The sequence below is a fragment of the Tiliqua scincoides genome, chromosome 13 (genome assembly GCF_035046505.1).
Source record: "Tiliqua scincoides isolate rTilSci1 chromosome 13, rTilSci1.hap2, whole genome shotgun sequence".
NCBI lineage: Eukaryota > Metazoa > Chordata > Lepidosauria > Squamata > Scincidae > Tiliqua > Tiliqua scincoides.
Genome location: NC_089833.1, coordinates 14067004 through 14088167, shown reverse-complemented (window position 1 = coordinate 14088167; position 21164 = coordinate 14067004). Strand labels below are relative to the sequence as shown.

Below are 21164 nucleotides of genomic sequence, written 5' to 3'. Positions count from 1 at the left end.
ACTGTGAGGCCTTCAGAAAGCTGGATACCTGTCTGAGTCTACCACAATAGGAGGAAGTTCAAATTTCGAGCCCCCAAAGATGTCTCTCTTGTGATCAAACGAGCCCTTCCGATTCTCTTCTTTGTTGAGGTCCAGCTGTTGAGCTTTTTCGGGAACATCCTGGAGAAGGGGGGTGGGGGGGGAGAAGCAAAGAGGAAGATGAAAGTTTTGTAAAGTGATGGACGTATCCTCTGGCAAGGGACCATGGAAAAAGGCCTTATCAACCCAACGCGGACTAACAACCCAATCCTATCCACTACACAAACACACACACACAGTCATTACAGCAGTGCCAAAATAGTGACCCCCCTCCCACATCCTATGGTCCAGTAAGTCTCCCCTAAGTAAGAGAACATTTGTTGCCTTACCCAAGGGTTAGCGTCCGTGGCGTAGGAGGGGGAATCTGTTGGGACCTGCAACAGCTAAACTGCTGGCGCAGGTCCACGCTAACCTGTGTCGCAGGATTGGGTCTGGGAAGGGGGTTAGGATATCAGCAGTGCAATCCTGGATTGTGCCTGGGAGGGGGTAGGATTGCACTGCTGATATCCTAACCCCCTTCCCAGACCCAATCCTGCCCCCCTCCCAGGCATAATCCACCCATCTCCACCCCCTCACCCTTCCCTGTCCCATTTTTCCCTCCTGCAACCTCTCCCATCAATCCTGCTGACTTGCCTTCATCAGCGATTGGTGGGAGAAGTCCTGGAGCAGAAGGGAAGACACAGGCCGTCCTCCAAGCACTCCCATGCTGGCAGAGCACCTTGTGTGACCGGCACTGACTGTTTTAGAGCAGTCCATGCCAGCAGAAGACCCGATACGACACGCGGTACGTTCAAATTGGGCTCTAAGCTATGTCCTCTTCCTGGAGCCCCAGCGATGCCATTGGTCAAACCATTCTGCACACAAGGCAGAACGCTTTCCCCTTGAGGTATTGCCCCTCCTCCCGGACATTTCAGATCCCAGAGAACATTCATGTACATTTCAGGGAACGCAGAATGGCTTTGCCTCACCCGGAGCGCGCTGGAGATCAGCGAATGAAGCAAGAGCAGGCGGTCCAGGGTCCCTTCCTCAAACTCACGGGAGTAGAGGCGGTACAGTTTTCCCAGCGGCACTGGGACTGGGATGTTGTGGTCTGGTCAAAAGGAAGAACAGTAACTCAACGATACCGGAAAGGAGGTGGTTGGCAGACATCCCCAGAAATGGAGTGCCCACAAGCTCCATTAAAGTGGCTGGAGACCCATGCGGCATGTCCAATCTGGGCCCTACATGAAATCAAGACCCAGCAAGCACCTTTCATCTTGGGCATCTGTCAACCGTCTTCAGTGTGCCTCCCAGTCCCTGGTAGCTGCCTAAACTGTTTCTATGAGAAGCTGGAAAGGTGGAACTCAAAACAATGACTTTAACAGCTGCCCCTGCTTGATGTTATGAGAATGGGCGATGTTTGTCTACATCAGAGCCCCAGGCGATGTTCATTTTTTGCATGTGTTAATCTGTTTCAAGGTCTTTCCAAACCCCATTCCGCAGGGGGAACCTGCCCTCCTATGAGTGGCTGTAACAGTTCTACCATGCCATGGCTCTTCAAGACACCAGATCTGGGCGACGTGACACTCTGGGCAGTCCTGACTGCCCAGAAATCTGGGCACAGTGCCTGCTGGGGCAATGGGCGTAAGATGCAACTGCCTGGAGCGTTGCGTCGTCCAGATCTGGTGCCCTGAAGACCATGGCATGGCGGAATGGCAAGAACAGGCCAAAACAGAGACCACTTTTTGGTTGCACAGTGGTCACAAGTTTGGTGCTGATCTCGATGCGTCTGCTAGATAGCACTTTAATGATGGGAACATTTCTAGCTGGCATCCTGGTTCTTATCTGCTACTTGTGTCTTGATAAGATGTCTCCTAATGATGAGAACTCTGGCAGTAGCAACATTTACAGCGATACAAATCACTTTGCTGTCCATTAGCCTAGCCAATCAGCACCGATTTCCCAATAAGTGAGCCGGAGTAAACAGCTAGTCTGTATAAGACCCTGTGTGCAGCCACTGCCTTGTCCTTGAGCCTTGTTGGACTGTGTCACCCATAGCATCACCTGAAATACTGCAGGCATATGCCTAGAGATGTGTCTGGATGCCCAGAGGTGCTCCTATAAGTTGATGCTGCTACGCTGTAGCCAAATAAAGCTCTTTCATGACAACCTTAAGCCAGGCTTGCTTCTTCCTCAGATCCAGAAGAATCTCTAGCCCTGGCCCAGCAGCCCTGGGCAAAGTAACTGCTTCCCATGGAGCACCTGCAAAATGATACTCAGCGACAGCCAGGAAGGCTGTCAGAAGGCCAGATGCAAGGGAGGTCACCAGGATGAGGTCTCTTGTTATCTGGTGTGCTCCCTGGGCATTTGGTGGGCCGCTGTGAGATACAGGAAGCTGGACTAGATGGGCCTGTGGCCTGATCCAGTGGGGCTGTCCTTATGTTCTTAACTACAATTCCCAGGAAGCCTTGCAGGTCTCTTGTTATCTGGTGTGCTCCCTGGGGCATTTGGTGGGCTGCTGTGAGATCCAGGAAGCTGGACTAGATGGGCCTATGGCCTGATCCAGTGGGGCTGTTCTTATGTTCTTATTATGTTCTTATGATGTGCAATATTGGCAGGGAGCATGATGCTTGTGGATTGTTCTGAAACTAGGATTCTTCTGAAAACAATTGCCCAGGGGGAGTGTGAGTGGAGCTACATGCATTGTCCTGGACAGAACAGGGTTAATTCCACCCACCCACTGAGGTTGACCACTGGCTCTTCTCAACAGGAAAGGTGACACAGGCTTCTTATTCCCGCTGGACCTTTGCCTGGGTCACGATCACCTTCCCTGTTTGTCACCCCCTGCTCAGGGCTCCAACACAGACTTGTGACTTGGACTCACCCCTGATCAGTGACCACTGCTGCTGGACGATCTCCTCGCAGAGGCGCCGGTGTTGCTGGTGCCGCTGAATGACAAAATCTTTCTGGCACAGGAGGTTCTTCTTGCACAGGGCATCAGCCTGCAGCTCCGTGTTGCCCACCTCCAACTCGTGTGCCTTGCAAAGGAGCCTCAGTACCTCCTGCTGGTCCTTGTTGGTGATCTGCTTGGGCAGGAGCTTCTCCATCTGAGACGCCTTCTTCTTGGCGATCGCCAACCGCTGCTCCAGGTCTGCCTGAATTAGACGCCTGGTTTTAGAAATGGGCTATGTCAGAATGCCAGATGCAAGGGAGGGCACCAGGATGTTATCTGGTGTGCTCCCTGGGGCATTTGGTGGGCCGCTGTGAGATACAGGAAGCTGGACTAGATGGGCCTATGGCCTGATCCAGTGGGGCTGTTCTTATGTTCTTAACTACTATTCCCAGGAAGCCTTGCAGGTCTTCTTGTTATCTGGTGTGCTTCCTGGTGCATTTGGTGGGCCGTTGTGAGATACAGGAACCTGGACTAGATGGGCCTATGGCCTGATCCAGTGGGGCTGTTCTTATGGGAGGGGGAGCTCCCATAAACCAGGGTCTGAATTAACACGCAAGGACAAGTTTGTGTGCTGAAAATTCTTGGGAAGCAGCTGGCCTTCTGTTATCCTGGTGCTTTTATTTCATTTACCAATAACAGGGGAAAGTCACCATTTGGTGACCTGCAAGCCGTTATCACTTGACCTGCAAACCATTAAATGAGAATCATTCAGTTTCTTGGATTTAGCTCTCAGCATTGCTTATATTGGTGCTGCTATTTTATTGTCTTATTGATTTAGATTTTTTTCCCCCCTGTTTTATTCTGATTTTGTTCCTTTATTATTTGGGGTTAGTTAGTTGCCTGGGGCTTTTCAAATGAGAAGGAAAGGCAGGTTTTCATTTGTTTAATTTTAAAATTAAAACGAATACATCCCTGAATTGAACTGCCCCATAATAGCAGCATTTCACTTTAAAAGAAAGAAAGAAAGAAAGAAAGAAAGAAAGAAAGAAAGAAAGAAAGAAAGAAAGAAAGAAAGAAAGAAAGAAAGAAAGAAAGAAAGAAAGAAAACCAGTAATTAGAAGGCACTTCTAGGGAACAGGAAGTGAAATTAAGGGGCAATTCATCACAAAGTGTTCAGCTGCACTGAAGACAAAAAAAATTAAATGGGCTGATCCTGCAAACAGGAAGCTTTTGAGCCAAAACCCGGTCACCCTGAACAACCTCCACAGCGCTGTGGACATCCTGGCCCCGCAACAGCATTGAACTGCAAAGAAATAAGCCACAAATGGTTTCTGTATCCTTTTTCCCACATAACATCAGAATGCAACCATTGGAGAGTGTGGGAACCTGAGAGAGAGGTCTCTCTCTTAGGCATAGTTGCGTGGAGCCAAGCTGCTCAAGGTGTTATAGCCCTTCCTGGCAAGACCTTGCCAGATCACAGGGAATGCGGGGCCCTGAGCTCACCTTTAAGGCTGCCGTTTTCCGCTGCTCAGCCAACAGCATGTGGATCTCCTCCCTGGCCACAGCGACCTCGTGAGGTTCTGGAGAATCTTCTCGATCGGCCTCATCCAAGGACTCGTCATCCTTTTTGGTGGTGAGCAGCTTGTTGGGAAACCTGCCAGCCTGGTGAGCCTTCTCCTGTTCCCAGCTGCAAGGAATGACACTCTAGCCAAAGACCGTTCATTCACAGCCTGCGGCTCAGAGAGGGACATACTATAATGCAAGAGCGGAAGAATGTTCAAGAATGGGGTGCATGGATCAGAGGGGAGCTAGGCTAAAGTAGCACACCGTGTAGTCTTCAACTGGGTGCAGGGCCCCCATCACTTGAGGGCTGGTGGAATCAACCAGGTCTGTGGACTAGTAAAGGACAAAGACCATGCACCCAGTTGCTTTTTACAAGATCCCCAATCCACAAGCATCACGCTCCCTGCCAATATTGCACATCACAATTTCTTTCTACATACAGAAAGTGCTTCAGGATCTGCGCCCATATGCAGTCTCGGGTAGCTTTCTCTGTTAAGTCCTGTCCTCAAAACGAGGTTCCTCATTCAAATCCTGCCCTTCCGTTAAGGCACACTGAATTAACCGGTACGGCCCAATCGCCAAGCTTCACTCCCTGGGGCCAGGGGAACAAACTTGTGCTGCAGGCCTGTGTTAGGAGCCCGGCCAAATAAACCTGTTAGTTCGCAGCACCTGCGTGGCGTCAAAATCTAGTCAACCCTGTTGACTAGACAGCACACGAAGACTCATACCACCTCTAATGTTAACCCTTGTAGATGTGGCTGACAAAGGAAAGCAAGCAGGAGAGGGCAATTTGTAAGTCAAAAGTGCATTTCAGCTAATGTATTGGAATGCACAATCCCAGTATTTTGCACTCACAATTAAAAAAAATAACACAAATAAATACCTTGGGCCTGAAAATGCCTTTGAGACTTTCTCTGTTTTGTCCAGCCGGATCTCGATCTCTCTCTCACACACACACAGCACCCTCTTGTGGTTCCAAGGCACACGTTCAAGCAAGTACATCAGATTACTAGGCGACTAGAGGAAACCAGGGGGGCGCCCTTCAAAGCGGCTGCTTAAATGCCTTCAGAGTGGACCACAATCCCTGAAAAAACTACACCAGCTGGCACTACTGAGCTGGATTGCAAGCTGTGTCCCAGGGAACTGGGATGCATTGCAAGCCTATCAGCGCACGTCCATGATGAGATGAGCAGGAATGACCTGGAGGACATTTGACCCATCATGGCTGATCTCTTCTCCCAATGTGCATTGCAGCTCAGCGGGTTGCACTCAGTGTACATGGGAAGCAGATGAGGCTTAAAAGGCCTAGCCAGTGCCCCACACAGACTGTGTGCATCCCTGAACAATGTCCCAGAATCCTCTGCAATGTGCCACATTTCTATGGCAGTTGAGCCCCTGGTTTTCCCCTCCCCCCCTCCAAGGAAAAAGGGTACAAAATCACTGCAATGTTAGATGATGAGCGCATTGAAGGAAAACATGAGAACAGATGGGACTGCCTTCCTGGCTCTGTTTAAACTGACAGTAGCCCACCAGGGTCTCAACCGGGGGGTTTTGCCAAGCCTTCCCTAAAGGGACTCAACCTGGAACCTTTAGTATACCAGGCAAATGCTGCACCACCAAGTTATGGATGCCCCTTGAAGTGCCCGCTGCCAAACCACTGCTCTGCTCACTCAGCAATTGTCACTAGATGCCTGGAGGTGTCCACGTGGAGCTCCATGTTGGTGTTCTCCAGGTCCATCAGGCTGCGCCGCATGTCCATTTGTTCCTTGAAGGCCCCGACCAGCTGCTCCCGCAGCTTGTTCATCTCTTGATGGCTGCACTCCTCCGCGTCCTGGTGGGTCTCCGCTGAAGGAGGAAGAAGAGGCTAGCCGTTACTCAGTCTTCCCCCCTCCTCCATCCCAAAGAACTACATTCCTAACAAGCACCGTAGGCAAGAGAAGAATTTCGAAGAGCAAAGTCCCACCTCTGCCTTGCACCTCGCCGGTCCCGGGGCTGAGAAGGCGTTTCTCCTTCTCCTGATTTTCTATCTTGGCCTTCAGGCGCTCAATCTCCCTGCGCAGGTCGGAGATGATGCTGGTGTACTGGGCGATGTGGTAGGAGACATTGAGCAAGTTGCGTTTTACCTGCCGGGTTAGAGAACACCTGCTTATTCGGCCCCTTGAATCAGAACCTGATGCACACAGCAACTGCCAATGAAAATGAACCTTCAACCAGCAGGGTCATCAAGAAAAACACCGGACCCCCTTTCTGCATCAGGGCAACCACACCTGACCAGTTCTGCTGGATCTGGCAGGACAAGCCTATCAATTGCTACTAGCTACAAGTGCTACCTCCGAGTCCGGTACCAGTGTGCCTCTGAATACCAGTTGCAGGGGAGCAATGGTGGGAGAGGGGCAGGCCTTTTCGTCCTGCTCGTGGGCTTCCCCACTGGGGTAGCTGGTAGGAAACAAGGGTGCTGGACTAGATCGACCACCTTTTGGCCTGACTCTGATGAGCCGATGTGAAAAGAAGCCAGGCCCCCTGCCCCGAGAGGCATGCAGTTTAAGAGCGATGACAGAAGAAGAGGAGAGAGTTGGAGTAGGAAAAGTGAGGAAGACTAAGCAATCACTGTGTGTCATTTGTGAGGAGTAAAGCAACTAGCGCAGGAGTGTTAAACATAAGGCCCATGGACTGGGTGCAGCCTGTGGAAGCTCTTTGGCCCTCAGGCTCTCCAAGCACCACCACCAGCTGTTCTCAGCTGCTAAGTTCTACTGAGGTGTCACTGTTGAAGGGCAGCCCGTGTGATCATTGGGAACTCCCGTGTCCTTAAAATATGACCAAAGTTTGAGTATTTTCTCTTCTGTCGTTGCTAATGCATTTCCATGTGAGAAAAAAGTGATTATTTCTCATCACAACCTGCTTAATGACATCACTTCCTGCTTAATGACATCACCAGCCCTCAGCAGGCAACAGGAATGTTATTTGGTCTGCTGTACAAAACAAGCTTGACACCCCTGAACTAGAGCCAAAGGCTTTGCAGGAACGGTGAGTTTGAAGAAGAGACTTCAAGGAAATCAGAGAGAGGACATCTCCCAGGTCAGGCTGGGAAAGACTTTCAAGACTTGTTGCCATGCAGAGCTGACACTTCTCAGATGGAAGGACCAATGCTCCTACTTCATCCGTTACCCATGTGGTGGAACACTACCTTAGAACATGTCCCGAACAGCATTCATGGCCAACAGACGCCAACAGCCTCCATTAATTTGTCTAATCAGCTTCTAAAACCCTGACCGCATCCTGCAGCAGCAAATACCATCCATTAATTACATGTGGCGCACAGAACACCGTGGACCTCTCCATGCTGAGTGCTAATTAATTGAATTTTAAGATGCTGGAGGTTCAGGATCAAGTAAATGCATGCACAAGACACGCTCCAGCCCTCTCTGATTGCTCCTTCCCGGAACAGTTCCTGAGACACAATCAACATTATTACAGGAATTAATGCCCTGAAATGGCCATAAATACACACAGCTGTGATGGTACCCGGAAGGACCAGGGACAGAGGTGTGAATGGGAAGGCAGACAGCAGACTGGGTGGGGTGTACACCACGGCATATTCATACTACAAACTATTAAACTGGCTAAACGGCTGGGGGCTTGAACCTCATTTTTAGCTATCTCACCAACATAACATTCTGGGTGGGGGGGTGAGCCATAACAATTAAAATAGTATAAAAGTGATTTAGATGTGAAACCTGGAAGGGAGTTGCTGGGGGGGGGGAATAGAGCCCCTCCTAAAATTTGACTCGGGATCTGAACCACCCCTCTCCCTGAACGATCAGGGAAAAGCCTACTGATCGATAACACTGGACATCACAAATAAAATTGTTTATCTGAAATTTCTAATGTTGTAATGTTTCCTGTGCGTTTCAGAGGCACTAATTCCAACGGCATTACTTATCAATGAAATGTTATTTCTTTCTAGATCTCCTTTTTTTAAAGTCTTGTCAACTTCAGTGGGTCCTGATAGTTTTAAAAAGTGGGTCCTGGGGCTTAAAAGTTTGGGAACTAAACTATTGATGCTATGGCAAAAATAGTGGCGTTTTTGAAATCCTCACGCCAAAAATAAGGAAACGCTGAAATATTCAGATAAACACAACATTGTTCAAATGGTATTATGCAGTGTGTAACGGAGAGGAAATCTCCCCTGCCCCCCCCAGGGTTCCCCCCCAGAGCACTGCCAGCAAATATGAATCAACCCATCTGCCTCCACTCTCTGGACTGCAAAAATCCTCTTTCCTCCCTTCCCCTTCCAGAGGAAGTGTGGAGCAGAGACAGCTGTGAGCAAGGGTCACTGGTTTCCTTACCCTCGTCTTGATGTTTTTCGCTCGGTACGCATAGATCAAGGTGGTGCGAGATTCTTCAAAATAGGTGCCAGCTGGGCTGACGTGGGCTATCATGACCGTCCTGCTGTTGCCTCCCAGAGAGTCCTGTGGGTGACATTTTTGTTCATGCAGAGGCAGTAATAGGAACAGGCAAAGCTCAGCGCTTTGACGGAAAAAACATGCCACTGGGGCATCACGGGTATAGCCAGGGCTGTATTGTACACTCAGAAGACACTGTCTTTATGTGCTAAGAGCATGGAAATTCTGCAGCAAGAAAAGCCCAGTTTTGCAACCTGTATCAATGGTTCAAAACACTCCGCACATGCTCAGATGCTCTCCTTTGCCGTCACTTCACCTGCCTAACTGGACTCTTGGTCAGCACCAGTATTCCCTATCAGCACCAGTTTGGATGAAGCCCTGGCTGACCCTGTTGTTTGGTGTGCTCCCTGGGGCATTTGGTGGGCCGCTGTGAGATACAGGAAGTTGAACTAGATGGGTCTATGGCCTGATCCAGCGGGGCTGTTCTTAGGTTCTGGGCAAAGATGTTTTCGCATACGGCGTGGGATCTCTCCCTTTCCAATATTACATCTGTGATAACTCCTGGGATCAGTGAGCTAAACTTCCCTGTACCTTTAACAAGCGGGTGAGTTTGCTGTCTCGGAAATTGACGTACTGGGCCCGGCTCCCCCCCTTCTCGCTCAGCGCATTGATGCAGTTCCCCAGAGCCAGCAGCGATCGGTTGATGTGAGCTCCTTCCTTCATCCTCTTCCCTCGATTCTGAGTCTACGGGAATGGACGGAGCCGATTAGCCCTTGCGCCAAGAAAGATGGTCGTTACGGAGGCCTGAAAGCCTCTGTTTGACGCAGCGCTGCAGGCCTTCAAACCCAGAAGTAACCCACAAAGATGTCATCACCAGTCACTTCCGGGAGTTGAGCACTGTGTTTGTAGTGCGGGGGGAGGGGCATTGCGGGTCCCAAGAGTTTGGGAACTGCTTCCTTAAGGCACCTTGGAGGAAGGGTGGTATAAAAAGGTGAAAAAAAATAAATACTACCAGCTCTTGTTCTCCGCAATCACGGATAACGAATTATAAAGAGAACTGACTGTATGTGAGTGATAGAGAAGGGCAGGAGTGATAGAGAGGGGCAGGTTGCAAGCAGCCCCAAGTTGGCGAGGTCACCTGCCTGAGCTGCTCTTTCTGAGCCGGCCAGATCCACCATGAAGAGTCTCCCCACTCTCACTTCCTCGTTGATGTTCTTCACCCGACTGGTCTGTTTCACTGTCACTTGCAGGACCGCATGGGAGCGAGAAGAGGTCTTGTTGGCCGCTGTGGGCTCCTGAGTGCGCTCTTTATTCCCTTTGGTTAACAGGTGCATGATCTAGAACCACATAGAGGGTCAGGAGAACAAGGTTCTCTTGCTTTTTGGCCCCTAATTACCCCCACTGACATGTGCTTTTCTCTCCCTTAAACAGGGAATACCCTCACAGCCATAGGGACTGAGAGCCCTTCGTTCTCAGGCGAGTCTGCCCTCACTATGGAAAGCTACTCGTATTTACCTCCTGGGCATTTGTAGTGGAGACTTCTGTTATTCCTGCAATCTGAATACTCCCCTTTGAGTCTTCCCTCAGCTCAAGATATCCCGAGGACGGATTCAGGAGGTCACGGATAACTTCATTATAAATCTAAACAATGGAAGGAAAAGAAAAATTATTTGCCTTTTCCACCCATGGAGGTGGGTGGAAAGGGATTTTTGAGTTCGCATTGATTTGCGCAAAACATGGTTTCGTTCTGGGTGCAGTGGTACACCCCCAAATGGAACTGAACTCTTTGGGTGTATCCACATGAGCTAGCTTGCCCCAGGGCACACCTTGGATACAGCTGGGGCAGCCCACACTTTATGGTATAATGCCTTAGAAGCTGCAGGGTCCCACTAGAAACATTTCTGCAGGGGCCCAAGTTCACGGCCAAGGTCTGTCGAATCTGAGCACTATAAATAAAATTTATTACAGGCTTCATACCTCTATGGTAGAACAGACATTAAAGCCTTTGCTATTCTCTATAAAACCTGTATTGTGGTGTTAGGGGTCCGTTGCAATGTGTTGGGTATATATGGAATGCCATCAAAATGTGCGCTTCAAAAATTCATGGGCTATATGGATCTGATCACATTTTAATATAAAATGGCATTCGTGTGAACCTACAAGTGAACAAACGAAACGCGTAGATTACCTTTGAAATGTAAAGATGTTACAAAACCCTTTGTTTCAGTGTTGTGATGGTTGTGTTTGCATTTCACAACAGTGACCACACAAACACATCCATTTCCAACCCCACCTCCACCACAGAGTTCATTAACACTTAATAATGTTTGATAATGCATAAACAAAACCATGTGACAATCCCTATTCAGTTCCTTAAGAAATCCTTTTAAAGAACCTTCCTCTTGGGATCCACACCTGGAGTAGAGCCCGCCCATCTCACCTCTAGGTACGACATGCAGACACTGTAGTTCATGTCTCCGCTGGTGGCTTCTATGGCCCTGAAGAGATCATTGAGCGTGCGGATGTAAATCCCCGGCTCGGAGTCCGTCCCCAGCATAGTGTATGTTTTTCCAGCACCTGGTTAAAAACGTGGAAGTCATCGAGATACAACTGGAAGTTGGGCCCACCAAGATTTCAGGTGAAGACAGGGTTATGCTCAATATGTCTGTTTTATCTGGGTGGATATCAGGGGAAAGCAGACTGACCTGTTTCCCTTCCCCCTCTAAATTCCTCCTTGACCATGAAGTGGTCACCTGGCTGACCTCAGGGCAGTCATCATCTCTCAACCTACTTCATAGGGTTGTTGTGAGAATTAAAAGGAAAGGGGCTGAGCCCATAGAGATGGGCTATGTCAGAATGCCAGATGCAAGGGAGGGCACCAGAATGAGGTCTCTTGTTGTCTGGTGTGCTCCCTGGGGCATTTGGTGGGCCGCTGTGAGATACAGGAAGCTGGACTAGATGGGCCTATGGCCTGATCCAGTGGGGCTGTTCTTATGTTCTTAACTACAATTCCCAGGAAGCCTTGCAGGTCTCTTGTTATCTGGTGTGCTCCCTGGGGCATTTGGTGGGCCACTGTGAGATACAGGAAGCTGGACTAGGTGGGCCTATGGCCTGATCCAGTGGGGCTGTTCTTATGTTCTTATTTAAATGCCCTGATGTCCTTGGAGCAACAGCAGATCATAAATGAAAAAAAAAAAACTAACTAATATATAAAATAAATACAATTTATTTATATAATTTATATATACAATTTGCTGGACACAGTCCATGAACAGAGAGAGCCTTGATCCACTCAGTCCCTGGAGTAAGTGATCAGCCCAGCAACACTATTTAGGCTCTGATCCTTACACACTTCCTAGAGAGTAAGCGCTATTGAACACAGCGCAACCTGCTTCTGAGCCGACCTACACATTGCACTATTAAGCTGTTTTACCTGTAGGACCATATGCAAAGACAGTGGCGTTGTAGCCAGAGATGATTCCTTCTATGAGGTTCTTCGTGGTGGACACATACACTTCCTCCTAGAAAAGAAGAAGCAGCAGCTCAGGTATTGGGGGGGGGGGAGGGGGGTGTAATTATATCAGGATTTTGAATGTTTGTTCATTTTTCCCATCAGTGATTGGAGATTAGACTCAAAACCTTCTGAGGATTCTTGTGGATAGTATGACTCTGGCTATGACAATCTCTCCTGCTATCCTGTAATCACTGAGCCATTTTATTTCAGGGGGGACCTCCTAAGGGAGGTCACAGCATCCTTTTGCACAGATTTAATGCATTCCCCCCTCCCCACCTTTGCATGAGAAAAAAGGGAGAAAACACCTAAGGCAAGCTTGAAATAAATGCATACATGTACAGAATGAATCTTGAGAGCGGAACACGCTGAAAGGAGCCAAGCAAGGTTACCATGGCATGACCTCATCCCCCAGGAGTCCCCCGACTCTCATCTATGTTGCAAGCTCATGATTTAGCAGTACTTTCCCCAGTGGGCTAGAAAGATGATGCAGGATGCGTGGAAACAGATCTAAGCTTCCTGAGACAACGCCAAGCAAATCTACGTTATTAAGAACCATTTCATACAAATTGTCTTTGAATTTAATTTTAGGATGCAATTTTTCAGCGTGATGTCAAACTGGCTTTTAGAGCAATTGGCGTCTCTCCACTGCAAAATGCACACACAGCCGTCACAACACCTGAGCCAGTGGGAAATCTCGGAAAACAAATGGCTTGTTTCCTGGGCAATTAGTCAAGATGGCTCTGTGAAGCCTTCATGTCTAGAGGCAATCTGTGGAACCCCTTGCTACAGGATGTGGCAATGGCACCTGGTTTTTATCTTAGTCTATGTCTGAATACGAATTGTGGTGAGAGGGCACACCAAGACAAGGCTACAGACTTTTGGTCTGATCAAGCAAGGTACTCTTGTGGAACATCAACTCACCTGGGTTGCTTTGTGGCCAAACACCATGTCAAAGATAAACGTCTTCTCCCGGGACCGGTTGGCTCGCAAGATGTCATCTGGATCTTCAGTTGGGTCCATCAGAACCACCATCTACGACAAATAAATCAAGTTGTACTTTCAGCTTGGCTGGCACAGCCATGCCTGGTGTGACACACACACACACACACACACACACCCGTGTGTGTGTGATATCCAGGGCGACCACCCACCAAAAATGCCTAGGACAGAGGTTCCCAAACTTTTCAACTGGTGGCTCCCTTGACCTACCGGGCCATGGCTCCCCATTAGGGCTACAATCCTATGCATTATATAGGGCAGTGGGTTTTTCACAAGGATTCCGTGGCTCCCCAAGGAGCCATGGCTCACGGATTGGGAACCACTGGCCTAGGATAAGAATGGGATTAGGACTCAAACTGAGCTCAGATTTTGCCATGCAACAAAGCCCTGGCAGCCTGTAACATCCATCCTTCTAGCATTCACTGAGTACATTTTCAAATGCAAGGAAGTCATGTTAATGCATCCAAATCAACCTGTTTTGGGTTCGATACCCTATTCCAGAGAGATGGGAAATTTCTGCAATGTCATTGCAATTCAATGTGCTAAACGGGAACTACAACTGCTCAAGGCTAAAGATTTGATCCCCACAAGATATTCCATAGAAACAGAAGTAAAAATGGCTTTTTTTTAATGCCAAGTTACAGATAAGGTCCAAAAAAAATTAAGACTTATGGGAGCAATTTTCTTCACTTATACAGAAATGCATTTGAGGGAGAAAGCATATTCCTTTCTCTCAGCCCAACCCAGATCAAAAGGAAGCATTTTTGGCCTCTTGGGCATTGCGTCCTTAAAGGAGCCCCATGTGTCAATGCTCCAGAGAAACTTTAGCAGCTTCCTGGATAAATACATAATCAGAAAAAGTATTTTGCTATGTGAATCATGGGAGGGGGGGGAGAGGACACAAATTTAGGCACAAATGGTGATAAGTAAAGGTGGGGGAAACGGTGACAATGAAACAAAAACCCATCACGCCGCTTTTTTGCTCTTCTGACTTTGGAAAACACTGAAATCTGTGACAAAATAAAACTGTATTTTTCCCCACCTCTGCTGATAAGTCCTGAAAGCAGAGGAAGTCACAAGAGGGAAAGCAATTGCCCAATAGGCAAGCGCAGAATATTAGCCAAGCGGCTCTGAGCGGCCCGCTTGGAGGCAGGCTGTGCAGCATGGCCTTTCCCAGTTTGAAGAGACACTTTGCCAAGAGGCTGAGGCCAAGAGGCAAAGAAGGAAGGCCCATAGCCAGGGAGACAGACCAGGGACAGACTGCACTTGCTCCCGGTGTGGAAGGGATGGTCACTCCCGAATCGGCCTTTTCAGCCACACTAGACGCTGTCCCAGAACCACCTTTCAGAGCGCGATACCAGAGTCTTTCGAGACTGAAGGTTGCTAACATGGCTATCCAGTGAGAGGACCACCTTGTCTCTAATCTTTTACGCTCGCCGCAAAAGCTGTTTGTTTCTCATGATCACAACTGCTGCTCTAATCTATAGTATTTATGCAGCACCATCAAGATGCAGGTGCTTGACAAAGTATTGAAAAGAGTAGGTCCCTGCCCCTAGGATCTTACAATCAAAAAATTCAGTGGAGGGAGACATCAGAGGAAGGGGATGCAAGAGAGAAAGGATATTTTCATTTCAGGTACAGGTATACTTAGGCATGGGGATTGTACCAATGGCTTCAGAGAAAAGCAGGAAGAAGCCAGGAAAAATGCAAAGCTCCCCCCCCCCAAGACGTTCTGTTCTGCAGCAAAAACCCTGCAATTTGGAACCGCAAATACAGGTATGTGTTCTTGATTTTCCTAACTTATTTTAGCTCATCATACTTCTAAAGTCTGCATTTCCAATGGGTCCTGGAGATTTTTTATGGCTGCACAAAACAGCCTCTCCTTGAACTATTTTCAAACCTGATTTCTTTCCTACACCCAGGCAAGGACCCAACATCTGAACTGGCCGCTGTGCTTGGGTTTCCAGAATCCAGAACCTGGGTCCAACAAACAGAGACCCGCCCTCTTATACCTGCTCACCCACTCGGTGGGCTATGATGGCAGCTCCTTCCTCCAGCTCGTCTTCATTGATGGGACGGATACGGAGAGCCACCTGTGTGCAGAAATGGGGCTTTGGTTAGCAGTACAGAAACAGCCATAGGTTTCTGACTAACAGCTTGGCTCAATGAGCATCTTCTTCCCCAGACTGTCTGAAACAGTGGCAGCATCAGAAATGTGTATGTGTATTTATGGGGGAGCAGGCACAGATGGCAAAGTACATTTCAGTGGGGTTTGCTTTGAACCTAGTTAGAATTCTGCAAGAGGAATAACACCATATTTATGCCACCATCTAAGCAGCAACTGTTACCCTGCACATGCTCAATCTTGTCTAATCTCGGAAGCTAAGCAGGGTCAGGCCTGGTTAGTACTTGGATGGGAGACCGCCTGGGAATACCGGATGCTGTAGGCTTATACCATAGTCTTTCGAGACTGAAGGTTGCCAACCATCTCCCTATACTGATCACTATCTCCTGATCTTGTCTGATCTCGGAAGTTAAGCAGGCTCAGGCCTGGTTAGTACTTGGATGGGAGACCGCCTGGGAATACCGGGTGCTGTAGGCTTATACCTTGATCTCAGAAGCTAAGCAGGCTCAGGCTTGGTTAGTACTTGGATGGGAGACCGCCTGGGAATACTGGGTGCTGTAGGCTTATACCATAGTCTTTTGAGACTGAAGGTTGCCAATCATCATCATCAAAACAAGAGTGGGTCAATGAAGACAGCCTCTTTAGCTATAGGGATGCTCTATATGCCTTAGAAAAGCGATATGGATTTTGGCATAAAAAGCAACTGTGGAAATCCATCCTACGTTTGCCTGAAGGTACCAGAAATGGCATTGATTTGTTTAAAATATTTGCACACTACCTTTGCCCTCCCTTAGAAACCACTACAGAAAAAAAGTTGGGCTTAAACTTCCCCACCCTCCTGTACATAGCTCTGTCACCAAGACAAAGGAAGTATTTTTTTTTTTACACAGTGTGTCATTAATCTGTGGAACTTCTTGCCACAGGATGTGGGGATGGCATCTGGCCTGGATGCCTTGAAAAGGGGATTGGACAGATTGACGGAGGAAATGTCCATCACAGGTTACAAGCCATGATGGGTATGTGCAACCTCCCTGCTCTAGAAGTAGGCTACCTCAGAATGCCAGGTACAAAGGTGAGGCAACAGGATGCAGGTCTGTCTTGCATACTCTCTGAGGTATCTGGTGGGCCACTGTGAGATCCAGGAAGTTGGACGAGATGGGCCTTTGGCCTGATCCCACAGGGCTCTTCTTACATTAAGTCAACTCAGGTAAATAGAATTGACTAGCAGTGCAATCTCAACATGTCTACTCAGAAGTAAGACTGAGTTTAATGGGACTGACATCCAGGTAAATGTGTATAGAATCTCAGCCTAGATCTCTGTAAAATCCAGGAAGGGGCCAGAGGAAGCAACAACTGAAAAGTAGCAGATGGATCATACATTGTATACTGTAATCAAATCAGCTCAATGACTTCATTTCTTTCCTGGCTGGATTTGGACCAAGTTGTGAAGCAATCCACACCAGAGACTGCCCCGGTAATTGGAGGCTGACTGTTTCTATAGAGAGCCAGTCTCTTTCCACAAAAACAAGTCCCAGTGAGCAATCTTGCTTAATGAGACTCTCCAGAAGCCACTCTAAAATTGAGGAAAGTGCTGGCGTTTTTCACGCCTTCGTGCATGATCCTCATGGCCAGAGATTACCCCTGGTATATAAAGAAGAGAGGAAGAATGGTCTCTGAGTCAGAGAGAGAGAGAGAGACCCTTCTGTGATCAAGAACAACAACACATTTATACCACTATCTTCCTATCCCCATCTACATCCAGTACTACACATTAGTAAAACTTCATGTTAAGGCCAGGATAATGTAGCGCCTTTGGAGCTGGACTTAAGCTGGGAAGATCCAGGTTCAAATCCCCACTCAGCCATAAAGCTTCCTGATTAACTCCCTCTCTCTCGCTCTGAGCCTCACCTACCTCACAGGGTTATTGTGAGGACAAAAGGGGTGAAGGAACAATGTACAACACCCTGAATCTTATAGAAATGTGAAAAATAAATGCCCTCGTTTTTGGATCACAATGGATCGGCAGAGACCATGGCTGCCTCTTTAGGCCTCCTTCTCCCACTCTCCGGCTTCAAAAGGAAGACGGATTGGTGCAAAACAGGCCCTTATTTCTTGTGACCTTCAGTGTTCTAACCCCATCACTCTGGGTGCACCCAAAGACCTCCTGCTCTGTTATCTGTCCATCCTCTTGCTGCCCCTCACACTTTGAGCGCCAACTTGAATACCTGCGTGCCACTTTTCACAACAATTCTTGAAAGTTTAAAATATTATAAAGTTCTATATTAAGTCATTTGGGGAACAGGTTAGGGAAATCTGGGGGGGGGATGATTCACGAGCGACTCATGGGGAAAAGGATCATTTAGGCACCTCAACAAGACCTACTAAATGATACCAGGAGTATTGTCAGGAAGAAGCCGATTGTCCTAATGGACCAATTTAGATTTGGGCTGTAAGAATCCCGCGGGCGGAAAGATGGATATTCACCAAAACACCCTTTACTGAGAAAGCCCTTTGCAAAAGGTACAATTGCAAATTACTGATCAGCCTTGATGCACCTTTTGGGGAATAAATGGCATTTCTTTGTTGATTTTTGGGAAAAAATGAAGTCACTCTGGATTGAAATTGAATTATTATTATTATTATTATTATTAAAGTCACCCTGAAGCTCAAGTTTTCCTTATATTTCAGTGTAGGAATTTGCCTCTGGATCTTTAATAGGCTATTATTATTAACATAGTTGCATCCAAGTATATGTCCAAATTTGTTACACCTTCTTTTAAGTTTCTACGGCAGCAATCCTATACCTGCTTACCTGGGAGTAAGTGGCATTAAACTCAGTGGGGTTTACTTCTGCATAGTAACAAGCGACCTGTAAAACTTCTTTGCTTTCCCTTCCAAACTATCTGCCACTTTTTTTTTACATCCAGGTATGGAGTTAGCTGAATGAGCTCCTAGCACAAAAACCACATTCACATGAACAGAGATGGGGATGGCCGCTTTTGAATGCAAGTTCAGAACCCTTCCTACTCTTCTCCACAGGATCAAAGGTAGCTCCAGCACCTCTTCACTTCTCAGCCCAATCCTGGGCATGTCTACTCAGGAGTAAGTCACATTGTATTCAGTAAGGCTTACTCCCAGGTTAAGTGTGCTAAGGCTGCAATCCTATGCACACTTGACCTGGAAGTAAGCCCTACTCAATACAATGTGACTTACTCCTGAGTAGACATGCACAGTCATTGCTGCTTGCTGCCCCAGGCAGGAGATGAGGCTAGGGAGGCATCCCTCCATCCCAGGCATATATGAAGCAATTAAGAAAGAGGGCGCTTCTGAACATGTGCAAAGTGCTTGGCTCTTCCAGCAAGGCGTGGAGAGTTGGAGAAAGGGCTGTGTTCTGCCTAAAGACTCACCGTCAGCTGCTGCTCCACCCTGAGCTCCTTCATTTCAGCCAAGCTGGCAGCAGGTCTGCGCTGCAACCCCGGGCTGGGCGATCTGGTGGAGGGGGCGCCCATCAAGGTAGCCCTGGAGGCGGAGAAGTTGCAGGAGGGCAGCAGAGGGAAGTACTGCAGGCTGCTGGAGAAGAGGAGTGTTTCCCCCTGGGGCAGCAGGTGGGGAGAGCCAAAGGGAGACGGAGGAGGAGATCATAAAAGCACCTGAGATGTGGGTTGGTTACCTTGCTTTCCCCTGGCACCCACCCGTGGAGATGAGATTGCCACTGGCACGCCCAGGGCATCCAGGCAGCCATCAGCAACTCTCTCTCCCTCTCCAAACAACATCACTCTACCATCATCATAATCATCACCACTTTACTACCATCACTCCTCCAGTGGGTCACGACCTGATTCTTGGTGGGTCACTGCAGCAGTTGAGAAAAGCCTCCCATGAAAAGAACAGATCAGGAATGACCTCCAGCCATGAGGCTACTCAAAAATCAGATAGTGGCTAATTGCCCTGCAAACAGTTCAGCTCCTGCAGTTTGCTTTATTTGATTTGTAATCCACCTTTCTCCCCAAAAGGACACTCAAGGTTGCTAACACTTTAAATACACAGAAGGTACTTCAAACTGTAAAATAGATAATAGGAATAGCAGTAAAAAACCAGCAGTTCAATACAATTACTACAGTTCCTGCAGGTTGCAAGCTTGTGCAAATAGTGGGAGACAAGTGTTTGAGCATCTTTTTTTTTTTAAGTCTCGTAAAGGTAGATGGGTCCAACAGAGTGTCATTTTAAAAAGTAGGTCCCAGTGCTAAAATGTTTGAGAATCACTGCCTGGCATTCTGTTAGAGCAGAAATCTTACTCCTTTGATGCCTGCCGAAAGCTCCACCATATCCCTTCCCTCCAGGTATTCTGTTCAAGCATCTTTCAAGGGTGTAGCAAGATGGCTTCTCACCCTTTTGGCTAAGATGTGTAGTTGGGATTTCTGATGGCTACATGCAAGCTAGCTAGCATAGGGACAAAAACTCTGCCATTCTGAGGGCTTCTGCTGAGTGCATCACCCAGCCCTGGCATCTAGATATCAAATGGCTACGAAATCAGGTGGAAAATCTAAACACAAAAATCCGTTGGGGGAAGTCATTTTATTTAATGATACAAAATCAATGCAAATACTACTCTTTAGTATAAAGGCCTCCCCCCCTCCCCGCATTGATAAATATGAACAGCCTTGGCATACCAAAGTATTCAGAAACAAGCAACACTATTGGTCAATTTCAGTCAACGTTTTTTTAAAAATGGCTAATATGCTGCATGTAGGAAAGGGAATATAACAGCTATTGTGCAGGGTGGTCTTTAACGAAGACAATATTTATAGATACACACAGCTGATGCTGCAAATCCGGTCCTCAGACAGGCAGTTTCAAGTTTTTCCAATATGCTCCCCCATATAGAGAATTACTCAGTCATTACAACAGACTTGAGTCTCTGCATTATGGGGCCAAGAGAAAAACAGATCCTTTGGAGAGGGCACAGTATACTGTGTGGAGAAAACTTGCAGGGTGGAAGAAGTTAGAAGCAATTTCGAGTCCATCACATTCACCCCTTAATATTCCTTCCATGAGCACCGAAGCATTCTCTCTCTCAACTAACTGGGCATTGCTTTCCATTGCTCCACTTGCTGATTTTAAAAGGGCACTACGAGAGACACTCTACCCAGGCGTATGATATGGCACTTAGAGTGAACCACTTTCAGAGCGCAGGTGGGGAAACTGTTTGAATACTGCCTCTCACAGTGCAAAAATCTCCCCAGACGACTAGGACACACTAACAAGTCAGGTTAGAAGTATTCACCTGGACACACTAGCTCCCCAAATTACAGGGCTTCCTGAAATGGGAAAGCATTAAAAAAAAAAAAAGCCCAATCACCTTCATTAGGCAGTGGTAGAAAGGCCAGAATCCTGGCAAGCCACACACCAAGGGCTTTTTTCTAAGCACGGAGAATCAGCACTAGGATTATGACAGATGGAAAGTAAAAAAGACCTCAAAGTAATTTGAGCTCTTGTGTGCTGCAGCAGTTGGTAGGGAAAGTCAAAGTAAACCTACAACAGCCATCTGTCAAGACATCCAAAACACCTCCTGTATAAGGCACCATCTGAGCAAAGATGGTTTTAAATACT

At 47.7% G+C, this 21164-nt stretch overlaps 1 protein-coding gene across 1 annotated transcript; it reads right to left on the bottom strand.

Moving 5' to 3' along the window:
* Positions 1-114: 114 nt before the first annotated feature.
* Positions 115-19327, bottom strand: LOC136663903 (kinesin-like protein KIF19; the record flags this gene model as incomplete). Its single annotated transcript, XM_066640869.1, has 16 exons — positions 19247-19327; positions 18962-19147; positions 15442-15522; positions 13352-13462; positions 12350-12437; positions 11357-11493; positions 10432-10557; positions 10059-10253; positions 9508-9660; positions 8860-8982; positions 6477-6636; positions 6184-6358; positions 4454-4637; positions 2942-3212; positions 1047-1168; positions 115-159 (listed from the first exon to the last, which is right to left on the bottom strand). Coding segments are annotated over exons 1-16 (2238 nt in total), but the record flags the coding sequence as incomplete, so codon positions are not given.
* Positions 19328-21164: the final 1837 nt, after the last annotated feature.